Source organism: Trichosurus vulpecula, chromosome 2 (assembly GCF_011100635.1).
Source record: "Trichosurus vulpecula isolate mTriVul1 chromosome 2, mTriVul1.pri, whole genome shotgun sequence".
NCBI lineage: Eukaryota > Metazoa > Chordata > Mammalia > Diprotodontia > Phalangeridae > Trichosurus > Trichosurus vulpecula.
Genome location: NC_050574.1, coordinates 33,009,040 through 33,036,883, shown reverse-complemented (window position 1 = coordinate 33,036,883; position 27,844 = coordinate 33,009,040). Strand labels below are relative to the sequence as shown.

Sequence of the window (27,844 nt, the reverse complement as noted above, 5' to 3'; positions counted from 1 at the left end):
TCAGCACCATGGATAGCACTCCAGGTTTCTGTGGCTAGGCTGTCTACTACTAAGACCCAGGGGCTTTCCCCAGTCTGGGAATGAAGGAAGCCCAGGAAGAGGTAGCAGTTTGGAAGTTATCCAAGTCTGGAAGCAGCTAGGTGGTGCCATGGTGCATAGAGCACTGGGCCTGGGGTTGGGAAGACCTGAGTTCAAATCCAGCCTCAGACACCTCCTAGCTGTGACCCTGGGCAAATCACTTCACCCTGTTTGCCTTAGTTTCCTCACCTGTAAAATGAGCTGGAGAAGGAAATGGCAAACCACTCCAGTATCTCTGCCAAGAAAACCTCAAATGGGGTCATAGAGAGTCAGACACAACTGAAACTACTCGACAACAAGGACCGAGTCTGGAAAAGGTTAGAGCCCAGACCCAAATAGCCTGATGGAAGAGGAAGGAAAGACAGGAGACCAAGGAATCACATAAAATTAAAAGCTTTTTTTAGTGTTTAAAATAGCATTTACACGGAAGCAGCATTTACACAGATGCAGCTATATATTAACTATACAGACACTCAGGCTTTGATACAATATCTACAGAATAGAATCCTGTGGAAGCGAGAGACACTGGACAGGAAACGGTGCATTCCACGTGAGCCAAGGCCCCATGGGATGGGCACATCTGAGACCAGGTGAGGGTCGGGGAAGGTGCACCTGAGACCGGGTGAGAGTTAGGCCACACCTGAGGCCAGGTGAGGGTCTAGGGAAGGTGCACCTGACACCAGGTGAGGGTCTGGGGAAGGTGCATATGAAAACAGGTGAGGGTCTGGGGAAGGTGCACCTGAGACCAGATGAGAATCAGGGCACACCTGAGGCCAGGGAAGGGTCTGGGGAAGGTGCACCTGAAAACAGGTGAATGGTCAGGGCTGGACACACCTGAGAATAGGTGAGGGTCTGGAGAAGGTGCACCTGAGACAGGTGAGAGGGCCAGGGTTGGACACACCTGCAAACAGGCTGGGGTCAGGGGAAGGAACACTGCAGAGACAAGGGCCTGGGGTGAGGGTGTGTGCATTATTTCAAACACTTGGCCTTTATCTGCCCCCCCCCAATTATTGTACATAAGCAGTCTCGTGTGGGTTTCTGCCAACCACCAGTTAGAGTAATTTTGTCCTTTAAAAGCAAACCATGCTTATTCAGTCAGATGCAAACAAAGCAAACAGGAAGATGCGTCATGGACAGTCCCTTCTGTCCTCTGGCCTTTGGCCCATTTACTGACCATGCTCCCGCCATGGCAGCCCCAGTTAAGTGCACGAAGCCCACCTCTGCTGCCACCTGGCTCCCCTGTCCACCTTACAGGCCTGGGCTGGGGGATCCAGGGGAAACTGGGGCCAGCTACAGGAGGGGATTTGGCCACTGTCCACCTCGACCCTGTCAGTGACACAGGGGAGGGGAACCCATGCTCAAGGCCTGGTGCAATAAATAAATAAATAAAACAGCACTGTCAGGGCACCCCCAAACCACTGCGGAGTGGGAGTGGGGATGATAGCAATCCCACCTTCACTCCCAGAGCTATGGATTTGGAGAACAGGGAGGAGACTGGAACCTAAACCTTCCTCCGACCACTCCCCTCCCCCCAAATCACCACTGACCCTACAGCAGCCAGCCGGGCAATGAATGGTGCCACCCAAAGGTAAGAGGCTCAGGACAGGACAGACCTCCAGACAGGGTGGGGGAGGGGAGGGACACACTCCTCATTCATGGATGACCCACCCCAAGCAGGGGCTTGACAAACCACAGACTTCTTAAGGACCACCCTCTCCGCATGGGCCAAGCCTTCACAGGGCTGTCATTATAGACAGACAGGGCTAAGCCTTTAACCAAGTCCCAACTCCACCCCCAACAAACACACCAGATTTGACCAGGATGGAAACCTGGGTAATCCACAGGCAGTGATAAACCCTGGACAATGGAGAAGTGACCACAATAAGGTCCTCTACCTTCCTATAGAAAGCAGTCCTTCTCACTTAGGGTCTAGCTAGCTCATCCCTCCAGCACTCTCAAGCCCCAAGGATGTGCCCTGCGGGTATTTCCCAGCCCTAGGGTAGGCCCTGCCCCCTCTCCCACCCACCCAGGGAGGCCTTTGGCAGAGAAGCCAACTGAAAGCCCCAGACACGAAGCACCCCACCCCCACCCTGAGAGCCCAAGATTCTGAGCTAGAAAGGACCTTGGAGATTGTCCACTCCTGCCCCCTAACTGTATGGATGAGAGAAACTGAGGCCTGGAAAGGGGAAAAAATTGGCCCCAGGCCACATCTCGAGCTAGTGGCAGAGCTGAGCTTCCACCCGCTTTGACTCCATCGTTCCATACATCCCATTCACTGCCTCTCAGGGTCCTCAGCCCTGGGGTCCCTCCCATGGCCCTGGCTGGGGACCCACGGTAAGCATTCCAGGACCACAAGCTCATTATCACAGTGGCAGTTCATGAGAAACCATGCCCCCCTCCCTGGGCACTGCTTCCAATGATCTGGATTGGGTGCCATCCTCTGTAGGTGCAGAGCATTGAGGGGGGCTCTAGGTAGCAAGCCTGCTGAAGGGGTGGGAGGAAGGCAGGGAATGGATTTGGCACTTCCCCACTCCATGATTGGGTTGGGTGGGGGGGGGATGCATCACAATTATTGTCCTTTTCACCAAAGCCTTCAACTTCTCCTCCTCCAAAGATGGGGACCCAGAGGGGGAGAGAGGAGTCTGAAGGCACTTTTCCCATTACATGATGTCCACGAAGAACTCGCAGGGGTTGCCCATGGCCTTCTGGAAGGACTGGCGGCTGCCAGTGAGCTCGGGGGGCACTGCAGCCAGCTCACGCACAGGTGGGCCCCCAGGGGGGCCGCTGAGCGTTGTCAGCGCCCTGGTGCCCGCCTTGGGCAGGGGGTGCAGTGGGGGCAGACCAGGGGCACCGGTGGAGAGCTGGCTCCGGGGGCTGCTGCCCCGGCTGAGCTGGCTGGGCGGACGCTCCCGCCGGCCCCCACTGCCCGCTGCACTGCGCACCGTGTGCTCTGATTCACTGCTGCCCCCGCTGCCCCCAGCCCCTGTCCGGCGCTCCTTCTCCCGCCCCATTGCCCGCCGGCTGCTCTCGCTGGCGCTTCTGTTCGAGCCGCTGCTCCTGCTTCCTACAGGGACAGAGAAGGAAGTGAGAATAGTGTGTCAAAGCCAGTCCTGTGCCCAGCAGCTACTGCCATGGGACCCATCATGGGGGGCAGGGGGGAGAAGAGCCATGCAGAGACACCACACCACAACCCCACAATCCCTACCTCAGCAGCCATAGCAGATTGGGGATGGGGGGCAACAGGGTACATGCAAACCCAGCAAAGGCACAGAATGGAGGTAGGGAGGAGGGAAGGCACCACCAGACAATGATCACAGAAGAAGACTCAGTGAGCTCATTAACTCTCCCCCCTCCCCGCCACAGGACCTCCATCCCTAGACACTCAGTTTGGCCAATCCAGCTGAGGGCTTCCCAGCACCTTCTGAGGAGATGGGGTTCTCAGTTCTGCCAAAGGGGAAACAGGCACCAAGTGGGGGAATAGTGTACCCACCGTGCCCATCAGGAAGGGCCCTTTGGCAAACAACCCCCCCACTTCCTGTGCAGCTGGACAGACCTGCCCCACAGCAGGAGCTACAAGGCCTGCGGCCCAGGGGGCACTGCCCTCAGGGTCCTCTGCTTGGGCAGGGAACTGGTGAGCTCCTCTGGACACCTGGCCAGCTCTGGTGGGGGCAGGGGGGAGAGAGCGCCTGAGAACACCACCCTCGAAGCCCTGCCTCTCTGTGGTGCCTCTGCCTGGGGGCAGCACAGGCATCTCAGGGGCATGCCATGGCACCGATCTCATACACAGGCTTACCCGTCCCCCAGAGGCATCCACTCCGTTAGGAGTCCTTCAGTCTAATGCTTGCTCAGCACAAAACAAGGGAATAATACCAAGTTATACGTTAGGAAGCGCTGCATACCCTCTGGTGCCCAGGGGGCAGAGCCAGGATGGTGGCGCGGGCACCCCAGGCCCCTGGGGAGGCCTCCCACCCCACTGCTCTGACCAATCATGTCCAAGCTCAGCACATGGCTTCTCTGCTCGGAAGACTGCCTCGATCGACCCCGCCATGTACCGACATTATTGGTTGACTGTTCACGGAGGGCTGACATTTATCCATCTGTTTCTTTGTAAGCACTTGAATCCCTTTGGCACACCTGTGGGTGCAGCCTCATGCTATGGGCTCACAGACATGGGAGGGCCCTTATTCCAACGCTTTCATTTTACAGCTGAGGAAACTGAGGACAAGTGGCCCGCTCTGGGCCAGACGGAGAAACGGAAGAGCTGGGCTCTGACCCCAGTTTCTGATTCCGAAGCCAATGTTCTTTCCCCCAGTACAAGACTGTGTGCTCCTGACCTCCAGAACTGCCCGGGGTGGGGGGCAGGGGTGTGCATCCTGGCCCATGCCCTCCCCTCTCCCCCAAGCAGCAGACCCAGATGTCCCCATGTCTGAAGGACATTTTCCCCTTGGGGCCAGCTGGTTTAGATGCCTAAAAACCTGCCCACTTTGTGATCAGTGGCTCTATCATCGTCCGGTCAGTCTCCAAATCTGTGAATCATCCCCGAGCCCTCTCGCTCCTCCTCCTCTCCCAATATGCTCTGCTCCTAATCCAGGCCTTCTCCTTCTTTCTGACCCATCCCCTGCCTAGTCTGCCCATCTCTGTCTCTGCCTCTCTGGTCCCCCCTGCTAAAGCCACCACTGCTTACTGCCCTAATGCCCAGGACTCAAAAGGTCCCTCTCCAAACAAAACACTTCCATGGCTTCCCTTTGCCCAAATGAAAAAAAATCACAGTAGTCGTAGCAATAGACGAGCCAAACCACCTCAGGGCACAGGAGATGCCCAGAGAAGGTCCCACAAGGAGCTAGAGCCAGAACTGAGAGTAGAATTTAAGTCTTCTGACTCAGGAGGGATTTTCCCCCTACGCCCCAGTGTAGACAAAGGGAGGCAGCACAGGCACCAGCCTTGTCAGGAAAACATGGGTTCAATTCTCGCCTCAGACGCTAGCTGCGGAACCCTAGGCAAACCACATCCACTCAGGTTCATTTCCTCATCTGTAGAATGAGGGGGGCTAACCTTAGCAGCCTCTGAGGCCTCTTCCCACCCGAAAACTCTGGCTCGCTCTGCCATCCCTCCCCTCCCCTCCAAGCACACTGGGCACCTCCCTGGCCCCTTGGCCACCGAGGCTTTGCACAGGCCATCTCTCCTACTCGGTCCCTCCCTTGCCATCAAGGACTTGGCTCGAACCCCACCCCATTTCTGGGAAGCCTGCCCTGATGACTGGGGTCCAAAGGGACACCTTTCCCCTGAGGCCCTGGCCTGGTCTTGAATTCTCCCCATTTCTCTTCTTCCTAACCAGGCTCCTCCCACCAGATGCTCATTTTCACTGGGCCCTTGACATACATGGACCATGTCACATAGGGAATGAGAGCCAGGGGCCAGGGCTCAGGCCATGCTGCCCTTCCCGGCATCTCCACAGCACAGGGCGAGACACAGAGAAGACTCAGAAAATACTTGCTCAGCTGAACTAGGAATACCCAGTCTAGGTCAGCCCTGGACACTGTCCCTCAGCCCATGTCAGCCAGCTCCAGGGGCTACGTCAGAAGGGGGGGAAGGGGTGTTGCGGGCAGGGAAGCGTCCTCGCTGACACTCAGCTGAGGAAGCCCAGCCTTTAGGGAGCGCATGGGAAGAAGAAGGTGCGGGACAGCAGCAGAAACAGGAGGGAGAAGCTGATGGCCAGGGCCCGGGGGAGCCTGGGAAGGCGCGGGGTGCTACGCGCTGGGCCCTGGGGGCCTCACCTTCGCTCTGCTGGCTTCCTGCGCTCCCGCTCCCATAGCTGAAGCCTGGGTCCTGGTAGGCAGGTGGGAAGCCTGGGGGAGGCACAGGGTAGGGGTAGGAAAACCCCTGCCCCACAGGCCACGGGGCTGCCGGGTGGGGGAGCGGGGCCAGTGTGTCCTGGTCTGAGGCTCCACCAGAACCGTTGTTGAGGTTAAGTGCTGCCAAATCTGGAGAAACAAAGGACAGGAGGAAATGTGTGACATCATATCCTACTCCCACTAGCTAGAGCTTTGGGGCTCATAGCTGTTTGAATGCTGCCTCCCCATTAGACTGGAAGCTCCTTGAGGGTAGGGACTGGTTTTTCCGCCCTTCTTTGTAGTCTCAGTACAGTGCATGGCATACAGTAGGTGCTTAATAAGTGCTTACTGGCTAACTATGGGAGGCCAGAGTGAAGACAGCTCCTCCTCCTAGCCTAACTTGACTGGCAACACCCCAACAAGACAGGAAGCAAACCAGGGTTTCCTGGATCTGTGGCCCATGTTGGGATTACCTCCACTCCCCCACCTACTACATACAGTCCTTTCTTCCCCACAACTGGAATCCTCCTATAGCAGAACAGAGACAAGAACCCTTAGATGGGGCTCTGGACCACTGGGTCCAGCTCCAGCTCTCCTATTTGCAGTATGACCAGGGACCACTGTGGCCCACCCAAGCCTCTGTCTCCTTCTCTGCAAGAGCCGACCGGTAAGGGCTGGCCGGCGCTACATTTCACGGTGGGTGGCTCTGTCCAGAGCTGCTGCCACTCAGGGAGTCCCAGCTCTCCTCCCATCAGATCTCAAGGGCAGGTCATTGCCAGGGCCCTCGTCTCCAACCCGAGACTAGGGGCCTTCTGAGAAAGATGCCATAAGGTCATCTCTCCCCAGTAATAATAATAGAAAGAAGAAGAAGGAGAAGAAGAAGAAGAAGAAGAAGAAGAAGAAGAAGAAGAAGAAGAAGAACAAGAACAAGAACAAGAACAAGAAGAAGAACAAGAAGAAGAACAAGAAGAAGAAGAACAAGAACAAGAAGAACAAGAAGAAGAAGAACAAGAAGAAGAAGAAGAAGAACAAGAACAAGAAGAACAAGAACAAGAAGAAGAGGAAGAGGAAGAGGAAGAGGAAGAGGAAGAGGAGGAGGAGGAGGAAGAAGAGGAGGAGGAGGAAGAGGAGGAGGAAGAAGAGGAAGAAGAGGAAGAAGAAGAGGAAGAAGAGGAGGAGAAAAAGAAGACAACAATATGATTATTATTACAGCTAGCATTTACCTAGCGCTTTAAGGTTTATGAAGCACTTTACAAATATTTCATTTGATCCTCACACAACCCTGGGAGCAAAGTGCTATTAATTACCTCTATTTTAGGGATGAGCAGACTGAGGCAGGTAGAGACTGCAAAACCTGCCCAGGGTGACACACCTAGCAAGTATCTGAGTCTAAATTTGAATTCAGGTCTTCCCAACTCCAGGCCCAGAACTCCAGTTTACAAATGGGGAAACAGGCGGAGAGCATTCACTTGAGCCTAGCCCAGGGTCCCCCCAGATAGGAAGTCTCTGAGGCCAGATTCAGGTCTTCCTGAGCACTTCTCATTGCCCACAGTTTCTCCCAATGCCGCCCCACCCACCCCCACCCTCCCTACGCCCTGGCCGGTGCTTACTGCTACACAGGTCACCGAAGACATAGTAACACTGCTCGGAGAAAGTGATCTTGTTCACAGTATGTCTCAGGTAGCCGTGTTTCAGCATGCTGCTGGCGTACTTGCGGGCCTCCCGCCGGTCTTTGAAGCCCTCCACGTGGGTATAAAGCCAATCCACTACATCTGCCCCTGTAAGAGGGAAGGAGGGTCTGATAGGACTCCCGCCACCCTTCCAGCAGAAGGTCAGGTCTTACGGAAAGGCAGCAGAGAGAGGAGTGAGACTGCTGGATGGGTACTAATGATAAAGTAACAGTAGCAATAATAATTCCCATTTCCACAGCACCCCATCCCTTGGAGCCATGATGAAGGTAGTGCATGCTTATTATCTTCATTTTACAGATGAGAAAACTGAGGCACAGAAATGCAGGGTGACTTTCTCAGGGTTGCACCGCAGTGTCAGAGCCGGAGATCAGACCCAGGCCTCTTGCCTGCAATGTGGTCCTCTCTCCTCTGCACCAGAGTAGGGCCCAGCTGGCCTCCGTCCTGGAACCAAGTGCCTGGGGGACCCGGTTGTTCTTGACTCTAAGTGTGAACGTACACTCCAACGCTGCCAAACCTTCTTGGGTTCGATATCCGCAATCTTGTAGCCATTCCTTTCACTCCATTGGCAGAGACATCACCCAAATTCAAACTCTCCATGTGTCTCCCCTGGACTACTGCCACAGCCTCCTAACCGGCCTTTCCGCCTCCAGCCTCCTCTCAGAGGCCAAAGGGCTTTTCCTAAAGCATAGCTTTGACCGAGACTCATTCTAATGGCTCCCTCTTGCCCCCAGGCTAAAAATCCAAGTCCTCTGGTATTTCAAACCCCTTCACAAAGTCTACAGCTACCTGCACAGGGTAATGGCATGTGATTCCCCTCACCCTGACACCTCCCCACTTGCCACAGACTCTACAATACGGTTAGAGTGGTGTATTCGCTGTTCCCCATATTCATCCTTCTATCTCCTCTCTTCACGCCTCTGTCCAGTCTGGTCCCCGTGCCTAGAATGCCCTCCCTCCTCACCTCTACCTCAAAGAATTCCTAGATCTCTTTTAAAGCTCAGCTCAAACATAATTGCGACAGAATACTATTGTGCTCTCAGAGAAACCTGGAAAGACTTACATGAACTGATGCAAAGCGAAACGTACTACGTACAAAGTGGAGACGACAGGCTGTGAATGACTTAGCTATTCTCAGCAATACAACGAACCAAGGCAACTCTGAAGGACTTAGGATGAAAAATGCTGTCCATCCCCAGAGAAAGAATGGACGGTGTCTGAATGTAGACTGAAGCATACTTTTTTTACTTTCTTTATTTTTCTCGAGTTTTATTTTTTTTTTAGTCTGTTTTCTTTTACAACGTGACTATTATGGAAATGTTTTGCTTGACTACACATGTATAACCTATAAGGAATTGCTTGCCTTCTCAATGAGGTGGGGTGGGGAGGAAGGAAAGGAGAGAATTTGGAACTCAAAGTTCTTAAAAAACGAATGTTAAAATTGTGTTTACATGTGACTGGAGAAAAATAAAATAGTAAATAATTAAAAAAAAAAACTTAGCTCAAGGGCCATTTCTACAGGAAGGAAGCCAATTCAGAGACTCCCCTGGAAATTACTTTGTAGGTGCTTAATAAATGTGCATTGACCTCAGGTTTGCTCATATGATTTCTCCCCACCTGCCCCACCACTCTCAGGATTCCAATCCCCCCAGGGTGAAAGATGGATTTTTCCCCTTCTCTTCCCCACAGCCAGGTCCAATTTCCCCTGGGCCCCAGAGGAGAGATGGCTCACCGATGACTGCATTTGAGATAGTGATTTTCAGCCACATCCGGTCCCGAATCTCAAGACCTGAGTCCGGAAGCTGCATAACTTTCACGATGGCCCCCATGTCACTCTTCACAGTCAGGGGAGACTCCTCAAGTTCTGAAAGGGAGACATATCCCCTTCGTTCCTCAGTCTGGATGGGCCATGTGGGGAAGCCCCTTCTTCCTGTCCTACCTTCCCAGGGTGGTCACCGGCCCCTCACCAGCTGCACCCAAACAGGTTGGCATCTCTGTTATGACCACCAATTCCAGGTCTTCCCAGAAACATCCAGCCACTCTCACCCACCCCCCGCTCACAAATGGAGCTGGGGTTTGGGCTGAGCCAGTGTGAATGAACTACTAATCCCACACTCTTCCCCAGCCAGAAGGTGGAAAGCTCCCTGTGGATGGGCACAGCTGGATCTCAGTCTTTGGGGACAAAGGGGAAGGGGTGCCTTGGGAACTGCTGGACCAGGTGGCGGGGACTCAGGTTCTCCAGCCCAGAAGCTGCGCATGTAGACACTGAGTGATTCTCAGAGACCAGCCTGGGTGTGAATGCCTGCCATATGCATGAGCTCCAGCCCTATCCAGAGGTGGGGCCACTGTCCACCTCCACCCCCTTCTTAGACAAGGCCCTTCAGGGAACAGGATGAAGTCCCTTGTCCACACAGGCTCTCCTTCGCCACCCCCAGGATCCCTGGGGCCCTTGGGCTTCAGGCCTACCTCCCTCTATGAGCTAGCTTTGGTCAGGTTAGTCCTGTTAGTGGCGGGGGAAAGGAGGGATGGGGAAGTCCCTCTGCCCTGCACCCTCTGGGCCAAGGGTGGGCAACCTGAAGCCTCAAGTCCACATGTGGCCCTTAGGTCCTCAGCCAAAGGGGCACACTCGAGGACCTAGAGGGCTACATGTGGTGCGGCCTCAAGGCTACAGGTTCCTCACCCTTGCTCCAGGCCCTCAGGCCTGGCATCCCCAGTGCCTGCCTTATTCCTGCACATCCCCCACCTCCTGGCCGCAGCCTCTGCCCTGACTTCTTCAGACCCAGCTGGATTGGGGTGACAGCAGGAACCTCAGAGATCAAACTCTGGTCCCCCCAACAAACACACGAGCATCTCCATGGAAACCCAAGCACACAGGCTTCTGGGGACAGGGCAAGCTTGCGTGTCAGACCAGATGCATGAATGTCCATGGAACTGCTGTGCAAATGTGCACATGTGTGTGTAGGAAGGCATGTGTGATCCTATGTGTACATGTGTGTGCAGGAAGATGTGTGGTCCTGTGTGTACACCTGTGCAGGAAGGCTTGTGTGATCATGTGTGTAGAAAGGCATGTATGATCCTGGGTTCACAATGTGTGGGAAGGTGTGTTATCCTATGTGCACACATGTGTGGAAAGGCATGTGTGATCCTATTGTGGGAAGACATGTATGATCCTGTGTGCACATGTGTGTGGGAAGGGTGTGTGATCCTGGGCACACATATGCAAGCCTTGGTGCACGTGTAAGTATGTGAGCCTGTGTATTCACACACATGTATGTAGAGCCAGGTGCGCAAGCCTGTGTGCACATGTATATGTGCAGGCATGTGTGCAAGCCCAGGTGCATACATGTGTGGGTCAGCAGGTTGCGAGCCCACATACACATGTGCATGTGGCAGGTGTGTGAGCGTGTGTGTACATGCGCATGTGTGTGAGCCCATGTCCATACATGTGATTGTCAGCAGGTTGCAAGCCCATGTATACACATGCGTGTTGGCAGACGTGTGAGCCTGTGTGCACACACGCATGTGTGTGAGCCCATATACACGTGGGTTTGCAGGTGTGTGTGCAGGCAGGTGGGTGAGTCTGTGAGCACACGTGTGTGTGTCAGCAGGTGTGTGTGTGCAGGCAGGCGCGCGAGCCCGTGCGCACAAGTCAGTCGGCACCGTGGGCCCGGCTCGCTCGCTCGCTCCAGGCCCGGCTCCGCCCCACGGGGCGTGTGAGCCGCCACTTACTTTCTGCGTCAGGAATAGAGCTTGTTAGTGAGGAGCTGGTGGATGTGATGGTGCTCATGGAGGGGCTCGTACCGTAGCGAGGGAACGTTCCCGTCAGCGCCGCCGTGTGCGACAGCCACGCGGCAGGGTCGATGGGCCGTACCGGGTCAGCTGTGATGGTGCCCCCCAGGCCAGGGAGGAAGAAGGGAGAGAGGGACACACAGACGCACAGACAGACAGATGGGGGGAAGAGGGGAGATGGACGGACAGACGGACATATGGGGAGTAAGACAGGGATAGATGGGTGAGAGAGGCAAACAGGGTGATTGACAGGTGAGCGGGTGCAAGAGGGACAGGTGAGGGGTGAGAAGCAGAGAGACACAGAGGGTTGGAGGAGTAGGGCAGACACCAGAGAGATGAGGGGGTGAGGCGGGCAGGGGAAAGATGCACAGGACAGACAGACATAGACAGGTAGATGGGAATGGGGGGAAAGAGACAGGAAAGATGGGAAAGGGGCGATAGAGAAAAAATTAGGCCATGATCAATCCCAGGGCGCTCACAAGGATCTTCTCATACCCTTTCCTCCCTGTTGCTCCCCTGCTCAACAGCCTGAATCTGAACTCCTGAGCCTGGCATTCAAGGCCCCCTCAGCACAGCCTGAGCCCATCCTTCCACATTGCTCTTAGCCCGCTTCCCAGATTCCCCTCAACTCCTAAAACATCACCTCCTCCAGGAAGTCTTCCTTGTTTAGTGGCCCCACCCCTACCCACGCTGCCTCCGATGGCTCCCTGACTCTGTCCCTCAGCCCTGAGACTCCTCTGAGGGGAGGACACTGGCTTTTCCCTGAGAAGGGCTGCAGCTCTGTCTGGCCCCCAGCTTATGGCAGGAGGAGAGTTGGATTTGGGTCTGAGGGAAGGGCAGTGGGAAGGGGCCAAGGAGGGAAGTAAGAGTCAACCAGAAGCAGAATCTGAGGAGGGAGAGCTGGGCCGGGACCGCTGGGGCTGCGGAAGGTCCAGCGTGTTGCCCAGAGCAATGCCCCTGCAGCCTGACCTCCAATGGAAGAAGAGGAGGAGGAAGAGACAGTATCTAGAAAGGCATCGCTTACCCCGGGGGATGGTGAAGTAGCTCCTGGGCGTAGGGTCCCAGCACTTGGCCACCGTGAGGCTGATGGGTCTGAAGGGGAGGGAGACAGGGCCCCGGTCATCCCTCCAGAGTCTCGCTCTAGACCCCTCACACTGTAGCACCCTTCCTCCTGGTCCAGGATGCCCCCAACCACTCACCCTGGCTTGGAGACGATTTCTCTCAGGACCCGCACAGCGTCATCATTACTCATGTTCTCAAAATTGACATCATTCACCTGGGAGTAGAAAGTGGGGTGGGATGGGGCAGGGAAGAGCCAGGGGAGCAAGGCAGGCAGGCAGGCTCCCTCACCATGACTAGGACAATCCAGGCTGCTTCCCCCCAAATCCTGGCTCTCCCACGGTTATTAGCCCGTTGACATTGGCCAAGTCACTTCCCCCTCTGTGTCCTCCACTGTCCCTGGCACTGGTAGCATCTGCATGATGAGGTTCTAAAAGTGGTCTAGTCCTCAGCCATTCCCTGGGCCTGGAAGGCACCCCCTCCTCATCTCCACCTCCAGGCTTCCTTCAAGACTCAGCTCAGATCCCACCTTCTGCCAGAGGCCTTTCTGAGGCAGCCTCCCTCCACTTACATACTAGAGCTTGTATGTTCCAAGTAGTTTGCTACTTGTCTTCCCCCATTAGACTGTAAGTCCCTTGAAAGCATAGATTGTATTCATGCATCAGCCCTTGGTGTGGTGCCTGGCCCACAGTACACACTCAACAAATGCCTGCTGACTAATTGATGTGGACGCTGAGTCATGGTGGCCCATGAGGAGAAGGACAGCCCAGAGACGTTCCACTGACACTACTTCCTAGGCCAGGTCAGCACCCCAGATGGCTGCAGCACAGCAGTAAGCTTGGGCAGGGAGTGGGAGAGAGCAAGGTGTGCCAGGGGCCTGGGGGTCTTACCTGCAGCAGCATGTCCCCAGGCTCGATTCGGCCATCAGCAGCCACTGCTCCACCCTTCATGATTGAGCCAATGTAGATGCCGCCATCTCCCCGGTCATTACTCTGCCCAACGATGCTGATGCCCAAGAAGTTGTATTTCTCTGGAGGAAAGGAGAAGGAGGAAGCAGGGGCTGAGCAGGGGCCACCCAGCCCAGCCTCGGCCCAGGTCTCCCCAACCTGGTCTCTGCAATGGAACTCTGACTGCTTGGGAGAAATGGTGGGTCTCGATGTTGTCCAGGGAAGGATCTGGAAATGGTTTGGGGAGAGCAGGGTTGTCTGGTGTCCCAGAGCCTCGGGACATGAGAAAGGGACTCCTAGCTGCCTCCTTAAGCCAAGCAAGGGGAAACCCAAAGCCACTGCCTCAGTATTGGGGGAAGAAGAGGACAGCTTTGGGCAAAGGAGGGCAGAGTCCAGAGACGAGAGGTAAGGCCCAAAGGGGTGAAGACAACAGAGGAGAAGCCACATCAGGAGGTGAAAGGCCCCAGAGGCATCCCTTAGAAAACAAGGAGCCCCACCTTTGAAGACCAACATGGGGAACTTTATGGTTTCTGCTTCATTCCATTAAATCACGTCTGGCTGCCTGGGACAGGAGCCCTGGGAATGGAAGCCTGTGGGCTTGTTTCAGACTCAAGGGGGTGAGAGCTGACCATGTGCCCTTCCCAAGGACGGCTGGGCAGGGAAGGGTGGTGCCACCCAAGGGAACAGGCTGGCTGAGTCCCAAGCTATCAGGAGAGAGGGTAATGGGGTCCATCGTGCCTTACCCATGTTGAGCGTGACCGTGATGATGTTCAGAGACATGGTAGAGTCCGTGATGCTGCTGAATGAGGAGGACTGTGGGAACAGAAAGAAGGACAATAAGCTGGACCGCACAGCCCCAACTTGGCCATCCCCCTCGGCCCCAGACTTCTTGATCTCCATACCCGGTCAATCTGGCGCATCCTCTGTTTTCTCCTCCGGCGTTTGTGTTTCCGAATGAGCCGGGATGATGTGCTCTGCTCAGTGGAGCTGCTCAGCCTGGAGACCCCAATATCTCAGTGAGTATGTCCTAGACCCGCTTGATCTGGGCACCCCAACATCTCAGTGAGTATGTCCTAGACCTACCCTGAGACGGGCACCTCAACATCCCAGTATGTCCTAGGGCCACCCTCAGCTTGGCACCCCAACATCTCAGTGAGTATGTCCTAGCCCCACCCAAGCTGGGCACCCCAACATCTCAGTGAATATGTCCTAGCCCCACCTGAGCTGGGCACCCCAACATCTCAGTAAGTATATCCTAGGACAACCATGAGCTGGGCATCCCAACATCTTAGTGAGTATGTCCTAGGGCCACCCTCAGCTGAGCACCCCAACATCTCAGTGAGTATATCCTAGGCCCACCCTGAGCTGGGCACCCCAACATCTCAGTGAACATCCCCTAGCCCTACCCTTAGCCGGGGATCCCAGGATTTCAGTGGATATCCCCTGGCTCCACCCTGAGTTGAGGTACACCCTCCCTCCTTACCACCCCCTGACTTAGACCTAGAATTATTTCCACTCCAACCCAGACTTTGAATCCTTTCATTCGTCCAGGATGCAAAGGTCCCCTCCAGTCCCAGATCTATGCAGCCTAAAGCCAACCTTTGGGTGTCACAAGCCTATGAATGCCCCTGGTGGTCCCCACCTGCTGGTGTCTTCATCCTCCGAGTCAATAAAGCTGCTGGACTCCAGCTCACTGCTCAGCACGGTGGAAGCACTGTCAAAGGTGCCGGGCTCACGGCGACGCTCCAGCTTTGGGTGCCCATTGATTCGAGGGGCTACGGGAGCAGATACAGCAGGGTCAGGGAGGGAACACAGGCTGATGTCAGCGGCCTGCCCCTGGGGAGCTTCCTTTTGATGGCGGCTCAACCACAGTAAGACCTGCCCAACTAACCCCGCCAGCCACCCATATAACCCCCTTACTCGGAGGGCTTGGAGGGGGGCCTGCTACGGAACCCCGAAGAGGGTAGTGGCCTTGCTGCCAACAGAGGAAGCTCCTCCAAGGAGCAAAGCTTAGTCTTCCAAGCAGCTACCCTGAAGACCCTGGACAAATCACCTCATCTCTCTGGGACTCAGTTTTCTCATCTATAAAACGGGACAGTTGCACTCAGTGGACTCTACCTAGCTCTCGCTCTATGATCTTGTGACCTCCTTTGGCCAGGGTCATACAGCATCTCAGAGCTAGGCACGGTGCTGCCCAGTGGGAGGACCCTCGAAAGCCAAGTTAGTCCCAGAGGAGGCTGAGAGCTCCCTCCTGGAAGGACCAGGCCAGTGAGGCAGAGAGGAAAGTGAAGGATCCCCAGCTCTTACCGTCTTCGTGGCCCTCCCGGTTCCGCCGCCGGTGCCGGTCCCGCCGGTGGCTGACCACAGATTCCGTGCCCGTCTCATTGTCCAGCCCGTCTCGGCTGCTGGCAGCGTTGGGGCTGTGGGGAGGCCCAGAGGAACGTCACAGACTGTCCATGTCAGAGCCCCCAGCCTACCCTGGAGGCAGGAAGGACTTCTGGGGCCTGGCCCTCCTCCTTTCACGGAACAGCTACGACCAAATTAACCAGCACAAGGAAAGCCTTGGGAGGCAGGACACTCCCCGTCTATCCCGTCTGTATCTCATCCGTACCCAGCTATTTGCATGTCATCTCCCCAGGAGACTATAAACTCCTTGAGGGCAGGGACTATTTTGTTGCCTTTCTTCCAATCCCCAGCACGCATTTAGCACAGTGCCTAGCATGTAGTAGGCACTCGATAAATGCTTATTTACTGACTTGCTCAGTTTGGAGCCAAAAGAACTGAGTTCAAATCCCAGCTCTGACACCTGGGCAAGACACTGTGAATGCTCAAGGTCTCAGTTTCCTCATCCGTAAAATGAAGCCAATGGTCTCCAAGGCCTCTCGGGCTCCATATCTATGAGCCTATGAAATGGGAAAGAGCATGGAGCTCCTGGCCTGGCCAGCAGATGGCAGCGTAGACCAGTATCTGAGATCCAGGTACCCAAGGCCTCTGGTCAGCTGTTAATTCAGGGGCAGGGCTTAACCCTTCCCCTGCACTCCAGAGGGGCAGGCCTGCATCAGGAAACACCAGCCCAAGAGAATAAGGGGAGGGGGGGAGAGGCGGAGCCTAAACCAGGGAATTCTGTTGCATGAAACTTTCCCCCAGTTTGGGAAGAGCAGGGAATGAGACCTTGGGATGGAAGGTGACTTGCCATCTGGCAGCTTCCTATCATAACTGACTCTTCTTGCTAACCAGGAGCTGAGCTCAGCGGTTTCTAAACTGCTGAAGGGCTCCAAGTGTTTTGAGCACCCTCCAAATCTGGTGCCCTGAGGCAAAGGACTGATCACCCCACCTCTGATGAGATCCTCAGTATGTTCTGATAATGTCACCAGCATGGGGTGGGGGGGAGTGGTATTTGAGGTTTGAGGTCTGGCCTTTCCTAAGGTGAGGCCTTGTTTGTAGAACTGAACTGAAGGTAGGGTGAGGGGGTTCTCTAAGTCCCCCCAGGACTCCTCTGGGCAGGATCCCACAGGCATGCCTCCCCCCAAAGACGACCTCCTGGCTTGGTGGGTCCTTTTCTATCCTCCTATTTACAGATGCAATTTAATTCCAATATCAAAGGTTTGTCAGAAGCCAGGTATAGTCAGGGCTGCAGATTCAAACCCAGGGAGGCTTAGAGAGTGTCTCACTTGACAGAACCCCCCAGCCTTCCCCCAGCTATGGCCATCCCCTCATCACGGCCCCATCACCTACCTGCCCTAAACCCCTAAGAGAATGAGGGAGCCCTTACTGAAAGGAGGGTGGCCGGGAGTCCCCGATGCCCCCGGTCCGTTCAATGGGCGGGGGCAGGTCTGTGTGGCTCTCGGTGCACTGAGATCCAGCATCAGAGTGGGAATTCTCCGCCAGGACCAGCTGCAGAGGAACAAGACACTCAGGCCCCCAAAAGCCCATCCCAGCCCCAAGCTCCTGATTATGCAACCCCTGGTACAAAATCAGAAACAACCACCCCTCCCCTCAATCCAGGACACCTTAACACAGCCCCATATGCCTCGGGATGCCAACCCCTGCTGCAAGGTGCCCAGGGTCACTCCTGCTCCTTCCCCCCCAGCCCTGGGGGCTCCACTCACCCAGGAGACCACTCTTCCATTAAAACAGGGCAGCTTGGCATTGTCATCAGAAATCTCTTCCTTCACCACCCTGAGAAGTAAAGGAACTGGTGAGACAGAGGAAGCAGCCATCTAAGCACCCAGAGGCCTGGCCTTGGGGCCCCTAGCCCCAATCACAAGGGGCAGCTTCTCTCAGCCCAAAGGTGGCTGCTGGCCTCCAGCCCTGGGCATTTTCTCTGGCCACCCTCCAGCCCTCTTCTTTCCCACTTCTGCCTTCTGGGACCCTCAGCTTCCTTCATGTCCCAGCAAAATACTGCCTTCTACAGGAAGTCTTTCCCAATCCCTCTGAATTCCAGGGTCTTCCCTGGAAGATAGATTTCCAGTCCATCCTGGATAGAGGGGGTTTAGACCTATCTGTTTGCACATTGTCTCCTCCAGTAGTCTGTAGAGGAGGGGACTGTCTGTTGCCTTTCTTTGTATCCCTCATGCTTAGCACAGTGCCTGGCACACAGTAGGTGCTCAATAAATACTGGCAGATCATGCTGCTACAGCCAAGAACAGGTAAGGCCTTCCCTGTCCTAACCCACCCTGCTCCAGGGCTGTTCAGTGGTTACTCCCCTTCTCTATCCTGCTTGGGGAGTTCAGCCCTCTCCCCCAAATGAGGCTCCCTCATGCTAGAATGATCCCCTTTCAATCACACACACACACCTCTCAGCTCCTCATCTATCAGGGAAGAAGCAGGAAAAGAGACCAAGAGATAGAGACCAAGCAAGGGACAGAGGACACACAGGATGTAGGATCTCCAAGGCGGAAGAACATCAGAGACATCTGGCCCCATCAAGACCTCAGCCAGAGCCTGGGGAACAGCCAGCGGCCTCCTCTACATCCTCATCCTTCCTGCCCTCTCTGCATTCCCTTCTGCAGCACAGCTTACCCTCTGCTCTGGCATGCCTCCTTCCCTCTGTCCCTCTGTCACTGTCTTCTTGTCTCTCTCTCCCTCCCTCCCCTCCTCTCTCTCTCCCCCTCCCTCCCTCCCTCTCTCTCCCCCTCCCCCTGTCACTGTCTCCTTGTCTCTCTCCCTCACTCTCTGTCTCTATCTCTCTCTGTCTCGGTGACCTCCTTGTCTCCCAAGGGTTCAGCTGTCCCTCCCATACAGATGATTCCCAGATCCATGCTACGTTCAGCCCCAATCTCCCTCTAGCCCCACATCAGCACCTCCCTATCAGCCACTTCCAGCTGGATATACCATTGGCACTTCAAACTCACCTCATCCAAAAACAGCTCACTCTCTTTTCCCCAAACCCTCCTCTCTTCTTCCACACCTCCTTATTTCTGTCGAGGGCAACACCATCCTTCTAGTCTCCCAGGTTTGAAGGTCTGACTGCTTCCCTTCCCTCTGCCCCCACATTCAATCAGTTGTCAAGTCTTGTGCATATAGATCTGGCCACTCTCTCAAGTGTCCCCTTCACTCCACTCCCCCAGTCCAAGCCCTCATGACCCTTTGCAGAGACTATCACAATGACCTTCTCTCTGGTCTCCCAGCCTTCCAGTCCATCCTCCTTGTGGCTGCCAAAATTAATTTCCTAAAATATGGACTTCACCATGACTCTTCCGTGGCTCCCTATTACCTCCATGGTCAAAGACAGACTCCTCAGCCTGGCGCTGCCCACTCTTCTCACCTTGGGGCCAGCTGCCTTCATACACACTCCTCTTCTTCACACACTAGAGTCCAGACAAACTTACTTCCCTGTCAAAGTGATTTTCCTCCAGCCCAGGTCTGACCATGTCACTCCTCTACTCAAAAACCTCCCATGGCTCCCTAGTGCCTCCAGGACCCAACAGAAAAGTCTATCTGGCATTCAAAGTCCTTCATAAGCTGATTACTTCCTTTGTGGTCCTCCCCTGCCCTCCCATGTGACCCTGGCTTCCTGGCTCTTCTGCAAACAAGACCCTCCATCTCCCAGCTCTGCCTCCCCTGGCCGCCTCCAAGTCTTACCCCAAATCCTCCCTTCTAAAGGAAGCCTTTACCAACCTCCCTCCCCCACGCCCTCTGGCAAACATTTTCAGTTTATCCTCATCTATCTTGTCTGTCCATAGGTTCCATGGCATCTCCCCCATTGGACTAGGAGGGTAGGAACTGTCTGTTGCCTTTCTTTGTATCCCCCGCTCTTTGTATCCCCCCAGCACCATGCCTGGTATACAGTAGGTGTTTAATAAATGTTTGTTAATATAACTTGGCTTTCTCCTCACTCCTCACCCATGACTCTCCATTTCGCAGCCCATGCCTGGAATGCACACCTTCCTCTCCTCTGCCTTCTGGGATCCTTCACTTCCTTCTCTCACCCCCTCCATGAGGCTTCTTCTGATCCTCCAATACCACTGCCTCTTAAAATGACATTTCATTTTCCTTTTGGTCTTCATTTGTCCAGTCCCTAGCATGGCACTTGGCACAGGGGAGGTGCTTAATGAAGCTTGTTGGCTGGAGATACAACCCATCCTCCGCTTGAAGCCCTCAGAGGACGGGGAGCTCACCACCTCCTGAGGCAGCCTGTTCCAGTCTGGGACAGCACTAACTCCTCAGAAGATTTTCCTGACCTCTCTGTAGCCTCCCTCCAATATTTCTGGTCCTACCCTCTGGGGGTAAGTAAAACCAGCCTAATCCTTCCATGGGAGAGGCCAGCCAATACCTGAAGACAGCTGACGGCCATTCTCCTCCCCCAACCCAAGCCTTCTCATCTCCAGGTCTTTCAACCCATTCAGCACTGACATGGAGTCAGGGCCCTTCCTCACCCTGGGTGTCCTGCTCTGGGTGTTCCCCATTTTGTCAATGCCCTTCCTAAAATGGCGTGCGATCATGGCTTTCCTAGACCTGAACATCATACCTCTCTCATATGACAGCCAAGAAGGGAATACACTTTTTTTTTAGCTGCTACTAAAATCCTCAGATCTTTTTCAAACAAACTAGTATCTGGCAACAACTCCCCCATCTTCATTCATTCATTTACTCAACAGGGATTTTCAGAGCATTGAAATTACATGCTAGGTAGTTACTGTGCTGGGGACAGCTAGGTGGTGTCACAGCGCATAGAGCTCTGGGCCTGGAGTCAGGAAGATTCATCCTTCTGAGTTCAAATCCAGCCTCAGACCCTTCTAGCTGTGTGACGTTGGGCGAGTCACTTAACTCTGCCTGTTTCCTCTTCTGGAAAATGAGCTAGAGAAGAAGAATATGGCAAAGCACCCCAGTATCTCTGCTGAGAAAACCCCAAACGGGGTCACAGAGAGTCGGACACGACTGAAATGACTGAACGACAACAATTCACCATGTTGGATGGAAGCTTCTTAACCTCTTAAGAAAATATCAACTTATACCCATGCTTTCAATTATTTTCATACTGAGCCTTAACCGTGGAATGGGTTTTGCCTCGGTCAAACCAAGACCTGGGAAAGACTTCCCCTTCAAAAGGCCAAGGTCTCCCACTGCATCTGGGGCCATCTCTAGTCGTCCTGATCTGCGTCCGGCCACTGGACCCAGATGGCTCCAGAGCAGAGGGTGAGGCTGGGACAACACTAACTCCTCAGAACTTGCATGTCACGGCATCACCTCCCTCATGTCATGGTCCTCTTTGAGTGTGAAGGACAGAAACAAAACAAGAATGGACACACAAAGAGAAAAATCAAACAGTCCCCACGTCCTCAAAGAGTTTACATGCAAATAAAATCTTTTCCTTGTAAAGCTGATTTTTTTTCCTAACTCAAGTATAATTTCTATGACTACCTATTATATTTCATATTGGCCCCATGTTCTAGCCTGCTGGAATCTTTCTAGTGCCTGGCTCAGGGATGTGAGTCTTGGTCGTCCACTCAGCTTTGCACCATCTGCCAATTTGATAAAATCTGCAGTCTGTGCCTCTGTCCAAGTCTCTGGTAAAAAGCTTAACAGCACAGGGCCAAGGACAGATCTCTGTGGCATACCACTAGAGACCTTCCTCCACTTGCTAGACGGTCCAGGGGATGGAAAGCTGAGCTGAGAGACAAGAAGATGAGTCTGAAGCCTGCTTCTGATACTTAACTGGCTATGTTAACCCATAAAATGAGGGGCACTAGGCCAAGCACCTCACAAATATCTCATTTGGTTCTCACAACAGCCTCAGACTCTTACCAGCTGTGTGACCCTGGGCAAGTCACTTCACTCTGTCTGCCTCAGTTTCTTCATCTGTAAAGTGGGGATAATCATAGCATCCACCTCCCAAGGTTGTTGTGAGGATAAAATGAGATATTTGTAAAGAGCTTTAAAAACCTTAAAATTGTATAGATACATAGGTGTGTGTGTGTAGACATACAGGGGTGTGTGTGTAGACATACAGGTGTGTGTGTGTAGACATACAGGGGTGTGTGTGTAGATAGACAGGCGTGTGTGTAGACATACAGGGGTGTGTGTATATATGTAGATGTCCATCTATAGATGGAAATAAAATAAATGAATGAATGAATGTGTGCATGCTGGCCATTCCCACCATCATTAGTGAGCTTGGAGGATACGTCTAAGCATGACGTTCCTTTCCAGGTAAGATCTCTGGATGAGAATTGCCAGACTCCAGGTCAATACAGTTTGTACCCGTCCTCCCCAGGCATCACATGCTCCATCCCTGGCCAAAAGCCGTGACTCACAGATACAAATCCCAGACCTGGTCTTCTTAACCGACTGCTCGCTTTCCAAATCTGCCTTTTCTGTTCTGACCCCCCGCCTTTGACATGAGCAGTGATGATAATACCACCTGTGTCCCCAGAGTCTTGGGTTTTCTTCTCTCAACTTCCTAATCCTGTGGGGTGCTGGCAGTATCATCTGTGTCTATGGAGATCACCAGACAAGTTGGACAAGTCTTGGAAGGGTCTCTCCATCATACCTGGGCTCACTTCCCTGGAAGGCGGCTGGGCCTTTTGTTGCTACTGTTGCGTGGACCAACAGCTGGGCCATGGCCGCTCAGCAGGGTTCATGAGCCCACGGCATCTCTAACCACCACTAATTGGCGCTTCCTTCTTGGATCCTCACTGAATGATCCCTCCCCTGACGGGTGTTGATTCTCAGGGCAGGAAGGCACCTTTGGGGCTACGTAGTCCAAGCCATATATAAAAGGAATATTCCTCTACCGTCTCCCAATGCACCATGGCCTCCTTGTACCTTCTACCCACTGCTCGGGACATCTGGGGCCAAGCAGAACAAGACTAATCCAAGACTGATGAACTCTGAGCAATGCAGTGGCCCACCACAAACAACTCCAGAGGACCAAGGAGGAAGCAGGTTTCCCGCCTCCTGACAGAGTAAAGGGCTCAGGATGCAGGAGCCCCGCGTTTCTGGACACAGCCAATGTGGGAAGTGGCTTTGCTTGGCTATCCATAGTCAAAGGTTTTGTTTTTCTTCCCCTCCCCGCCATATGTGTTGTGGGGAGGAGAAAAAAAAATGCTTGATAACTGAAAAATTTTTAATTTAAAAAAAAAAAAAGCAAACCCTGTTTGCCTGAGTTTCCACATCTGCAAAATGAAAGAGAGAACAGCTAGGTGGCGCAGTGGATAAAGCACCAGGCCTGGAGTCAGGAAGACTCATCTTCTTCCCAAGTTCAAATCTGACCTCAGATGCTTTTTAGTTGTGTGACCCTGAACAAGTGGCTGAACCTGTTTGCCTCAGTTTTCCTGAGCATGGATGTAGGACCTTTCAGCATCCTCACCATCCCCTGGACACTGTCCAGCTGTGCATGTCGGAACCTTCCTAGAATGTGATGGCCAGAATGCAGCACCCCGTTCCAGAGGTCGCCTGGCTGGGGCAGAGGGCAGAGGGGCTCATTTCTCTCCAGCTGCACCTGGGGCTTCCTCTACCGAGGCCCCAAACCCAGAGTCTTTGTCTCCCTCCCCCTTTCAGCTTCCTTTTACCAGTAATCCTGCTTCCTTGAATGGAAGCTCCTGGAGAGCAGGGACTGTTTTCCATTCTATTGCATTTGTATTCCCAATGCTTAATAAATGCTCGTCATGCTGCTGTTCTGTCTTTCAGTCATGTCCGACTGTCTGTGACCCTATTTGGGGTTTTCTTGGCAAAGATACCGGAGTGGTTTGCCATTTCCTTCTCCAGCTCATTTGGCAGATGAGGATACTGAGGCAAACAAGGTGAAGTGACTTGCCTAGGGTCACACAGCTAGTTTCTGAGGCCGAATTTGAACTCAGGTCTTGCTGACTCTAAGCCTGGTGCTCTAGCCACCGCACCGCCTAGCTATCTGTGGCTGCTTGTTGACTATTACTTCCTTATTCCTGGACTCTATCTCTTCATAGGGCCAAAACCACCTTCCTAAATCCACAAATCACACTACTCATTGATACTGGCCAGAATCAACACAGGCCAGTACAGTCTGACCCCCGGATCTCCTTTGGGCCAACAACCTAGCTATCTGGCTTTTGGTGAAGCTGACTTTTTGCACCCGAGTATAAGATTTTACATTTATAGCACAGTTACCTGGCACGTAATAGGGGCTTAAGAAATATTGGTGGATTGACTGATCCTAAGTCCATTTCATCTTATTTGATTTCGCTCAGTGTAACAATCTCTGGATCCTGACACTGGGTATTAGTTGCCCCTCCCAGCTGTGTGCCAGCTGGGGTTTGAATAAGGCCTTTCTTGGCTCCCTGATAAAAACATGACCGGCAGAAGGCCTAGCCCAGATGCCCTGAAGTCCTCCTTTGGAGGTGACCTCAAACCATTAATGGGGCCCTGGCCATTCAACCACGACTGAATTGACCTAACTGCGGACAGCCCGCACCTCTCCACTACATCCCCAAGAACAGCATGAGATGCTTCTTTTTTCCAATGCTTTGCTCAAATCTGTGAAAATTCTATTAATTTGCCACTCCTTCCTGTTATGACGATTGCTCGGGTCCAAGGATTCCGGGATCCCTTTCTCCTCTGGGAGGACATTTGTTCCCCCTTCAATCTCCTGGCATGTGCGGGGGGGGGGGGGGGAATTCCCCTTTCCCTCCTGAGAATTTTTTTTCTGTTTCAAAATCTATTTCCTCCCTTTCCAAGGGATACTTTGTTCTCCCTGTTAATAACATAGACGCTGGAGAGATGTTGCTCCCACTCATTCACCTTTTCTTCCAGGAGGGAGAGCAGCCTGTACATTGAACTTGACCGTGGCTGGCATCTGAACACGGCATGAACATAGTATACTCTATGTGGCCAACTGCAAGATTCACCCTGCCCCCCATACTTTCAAAGCAAAGTCCCCAGGCAAAAATCAGGAGAGGTACTCACACAAAGACAGATGGACCTACAGACCCATAGTGACAAACTTGCACAGCAGCCTGCTGGCTAGGCCCTGACTGACCATGATTTGACCCCTAGAAGGAGGAAGAACCCTGAAACTCCAGGGCATCCCCTCCCTGGGGAGCCTCAATTTGCGTGTGGAGGGGTGGGGAAGGTGAGGACTACAGTATTGTGGGTATGAGGGACTTGCCTTCCCCCTCCCCCCATCTCCCAAAGAAGGGCAGTCACAGCTGGGCCTTCCTGGCCAGGCCCAGGGCCAGAGCCCAGCGTCCTTCCTCGCCCTGCCTCGAATGTGTGCCAGGCAGGAGAAGAAGTGTGCAGAGACTATGTGACTGAGTAACTCAATCCCCAGTGTCTCATCACAGATTGTAACTGACCCCCCTGCCCCGAGACAGATGCCCCAATCTCAGAATTATTTGAGAAAGGGCACTCAGCCCATTATGTCCCAGACTGCCTCCACTTCCAAGGACAAGGTTGACCACTGGGAATTCCCCAGCCAGAAAAGGGGGCAAAGTGCACGTGCACACACGTGCACACACACACACGCACACACACGTGCACGCACATATGCACACACACACATACACACACATGGACGCACGCACATACCCAGCTTGACCAGACAGAGGATCCCAGAGCATCCTGCCCCCCTCACCAGGCAGCGGGGTCTCTTTTGGCTCCCCCCGCCCCGCTAAGGCTCTCCATCAGCTCACCTTGATGGAGGAGAGTCGAAGCAAGTTTAGCTACTGGTAACAGATGCCTACAAAGCATCTTACATCTACTGCCCCACTGGAACTTCACAAGAACGTTGTGCCATGGGTAAATGCCAATATCATTCCTACTTTATAGATGAGCAAACTAAGGGCACAAGAGCTCTCCCCACCCCCCATCACCTTCTCCTCTTAGGAATCCTCACTGCAGGGGCTGCAGAGGCTGTTCTTGATTTTACCAGGTGTCAGTACGCCCTTTCCCACCTCCCCACCCTGCCCCTCAAAAAAGACTTTGCATTTCTCATAAGGTCATAGATTTAAAGCTAGAAAGGTTCCTAGAAACCATCAAGTCCAAGCCCACCTCCCCCTCCACACCCATTTTACAGATGGAGAAACTGAGAGGTTTAAACCCAGAGGCATGAAATGAATTGGGCAGGTAGTAAGCAGCAAAGGCAGGATTTGAACCCAGTTCATCTTGACCCCGAGTTCAGGGCCCTATCTACTATACCACTGTGCCTGTGTTTATTTTTCTATACAACTGTTACTTCCCTCTGGTAGAATGCAAACTCCCTGCAGGCAGGGACTGGGCTGGTTTTGGTCTTGGCATCCCCAGAACCTCCTGGAGCTGGCACAATACACGTTTCCCAGAATTGAAAGTGTACCAACAGAAAGGCATGGGAGGCGGGCAGACAGGCAGGGGCTACCTCTCCTCCCCGAATGAGCACCACGGCAGGACGCTTTCCGGATGTCATCTCCCTTGAGTCTGTGTGTGAGGGAGGCGCTATCACTGTCCCCATTTTCCTGGACACAGGGGCACAGACTGAGAGGTGTTAATCGACTCTGACCTCCTCAGTTTACTGGGGCGCAGGGCAGGTCCCCATTGGTTAAGGGATCATGGACTTAGAGCCAGAAGGGGAGGTCTCAGAGATAATGAGAGTCCAACTCCCTCCGTTTACAGACGAGGAAATTGAGGCTTAGAACACAGGACTCCAATGCCAAAGTTTTCTCTTTTGTCCTGCTATTTTTGGAAGATTTTCCCCAATATTCTTTGTGCCCCACCACGCTGCCTCTCTATCTTGCCCTCTCTCTAGTATATGCAACCCTTATAACACTAACCCATGAGATCTAATGCAGCCACCAACCTGCCATAGAAACTCATTCAGCTGAGCAGTCTGCACTGATGCCCAATTTGAGTGCCAGGGGAACTGTGCCCACACCTCTCTGCACCAGAGCAGAATCTCTCTAGAAACCTAGGTTCTGTGAACTTGGGTTTAAAAAATATTTTAACAACTGAACTGCAATACTGGTTTCCTCTGTAATCCGTTTGTATTTAAAAATCTAATTCTGAGGAAGGGTCCATGGGCTTCACCAGTCTGTCCACAGGGTCCAGGACACCCCAAAGGTCATGACCCTCTGCCATCGCCCCCTCCTTCCCTCTGGCTCCCGTCCATACCTCCCAAAGCTTCTTATCTAACAAGTGACTCTGAAGTGGAGACTCACCCAGCCTTAGCACAGGAGGAAAGATGACCAAGCCTAGTTGCCTCATCTCCCAAGGAAAGTCACTCCCTGAGTGAGCACCAGAGGCCAGGCTGCAGCAAAGGTTCTCTGGGTTCTGTCCACCTAACCCCTGCCCATCTGAACAAGCCCTGCAAGCTGACCACCCCAAAGCTGGGCCATCTCTCTCCCCACCCCCATCCTCCCCCCAGAAGCTGCTCTGGGCCAGGCTCCAAAGCCCATGGAAACAGCCGCTTTCGCTCTCCATCCCAGGAAGCCCAGGGGAGTCTAGAACAATTGGACTCAGGGGGGGAAGGGGCAGGGAGGAGGAGGAAGCCAGGGGTATTTTTAGTGTTGGCAGTGGTAGTGGGGGGGCAGGGGGAAACCTCAGGAGGGGGATGGGCCCCAACTTGGCTGGGGTACAGAATATCCCATCAAACATCCCCCAGCCTGGGAAAGGGGAGGCCACAGCCCTGAGAGGGAGGCCAGAGGCTAGAGGGTCAAGGCCTAGCCCAGACTTAATTTTCCATGGGTGTAACTTGGCCCCTGTATCCTGGGATGAGAGACCTGGGTGGAGAGCTAGGCCCAGAAACCAAATCTCTTTTCCTGCAAACAAGAAAAAGAGGCATTTTCCTCTCTACCCCAAAGCCTGGGGTACTCCATTCAACTCAGGGAGCTGAAATTCAGCACCTACTATGTGCCAGGCACACAAAGACACCCCCCCAAAAAAAACCCACAATCCCATTTTGCCGGGGTGGGAGTTGGGGGCATGCACGAAGGTAATTAAACGCTTCAGAATTACAGGGAGGGGCCAGGAAGGGCCTGTGGCTGCAGTAACGGAGCTGGGCCTTACA

General features: G+C 53.6%; 1 protein-coding gene across 3 annotated transcripts in view; it reads right to left on the bottom strand.

The window, feature by feature from the left end:
• Positions 1-455: 455 nt before the first annotated feature.
• DVL1 (dishevelled segment polarity protein 1) overlaps positions 456-27,844 on the bottom strand; it is a 44,677-nt gene continuing 17,288 nt past the window's right edge. Inside the window, exons 2-15 of one of the 3 annotated variants that reach the window (XM_036744994.1) lie at positions 17,502-17,571; positions 17,165-17,286; positions 15,700-15,812; positions 15,035-15,167; positions 14,295-14,388; positions 14,136-14,205; positions 13,336-13,475; positions 12,586-12,662; positions 12,411-12,478; positions 11,327-11,476; positions 9,330-9,461; positions 7,520-7,687; positions 5,853-6,059; positions 456-3,142 (exon numbers count right to left, since the gene is read on the bottom strand). In XM_036744994.1, coding sequence (XP_036600889.1) covers positions 2,739-3,142; positions 5,853-6,059; positions 7,520-7,687; positions 9,330-9,461; positions 11,327-11,476; positions 12,411-12,478; positions 12,586-12,662; positions 13,336-13,475; positions 14,136-14,205; positions 14,295-14,388; positions 15,035-15,167; positions 15,700-15,812; positions 17,165-17,286; positions 17,502-17,571 — 1,948 coding nt within the window. In that variant the 3' untranslated portion in view covers positions 456-2,738. The remainder of the gene's footprint in view (positions 3,143-5,852; positions 6,060-7,519; positions 7,688-9,329; positions 9,462-11,326; positions 11,477-12,410; positions 12,479-12,585; positions 12,663-13,335; positions 13,476-14,135; positions 14,206-14,294; positions 14,389-15,034; positions 15,168-15,699; positions 15,813-17,164; positions 17,287-17,501; positions 17,572-27,844) is intronic. The other 2 variants (XM_036744995.1, XM_036744996.1) reach the window with 2 other exon arrangements.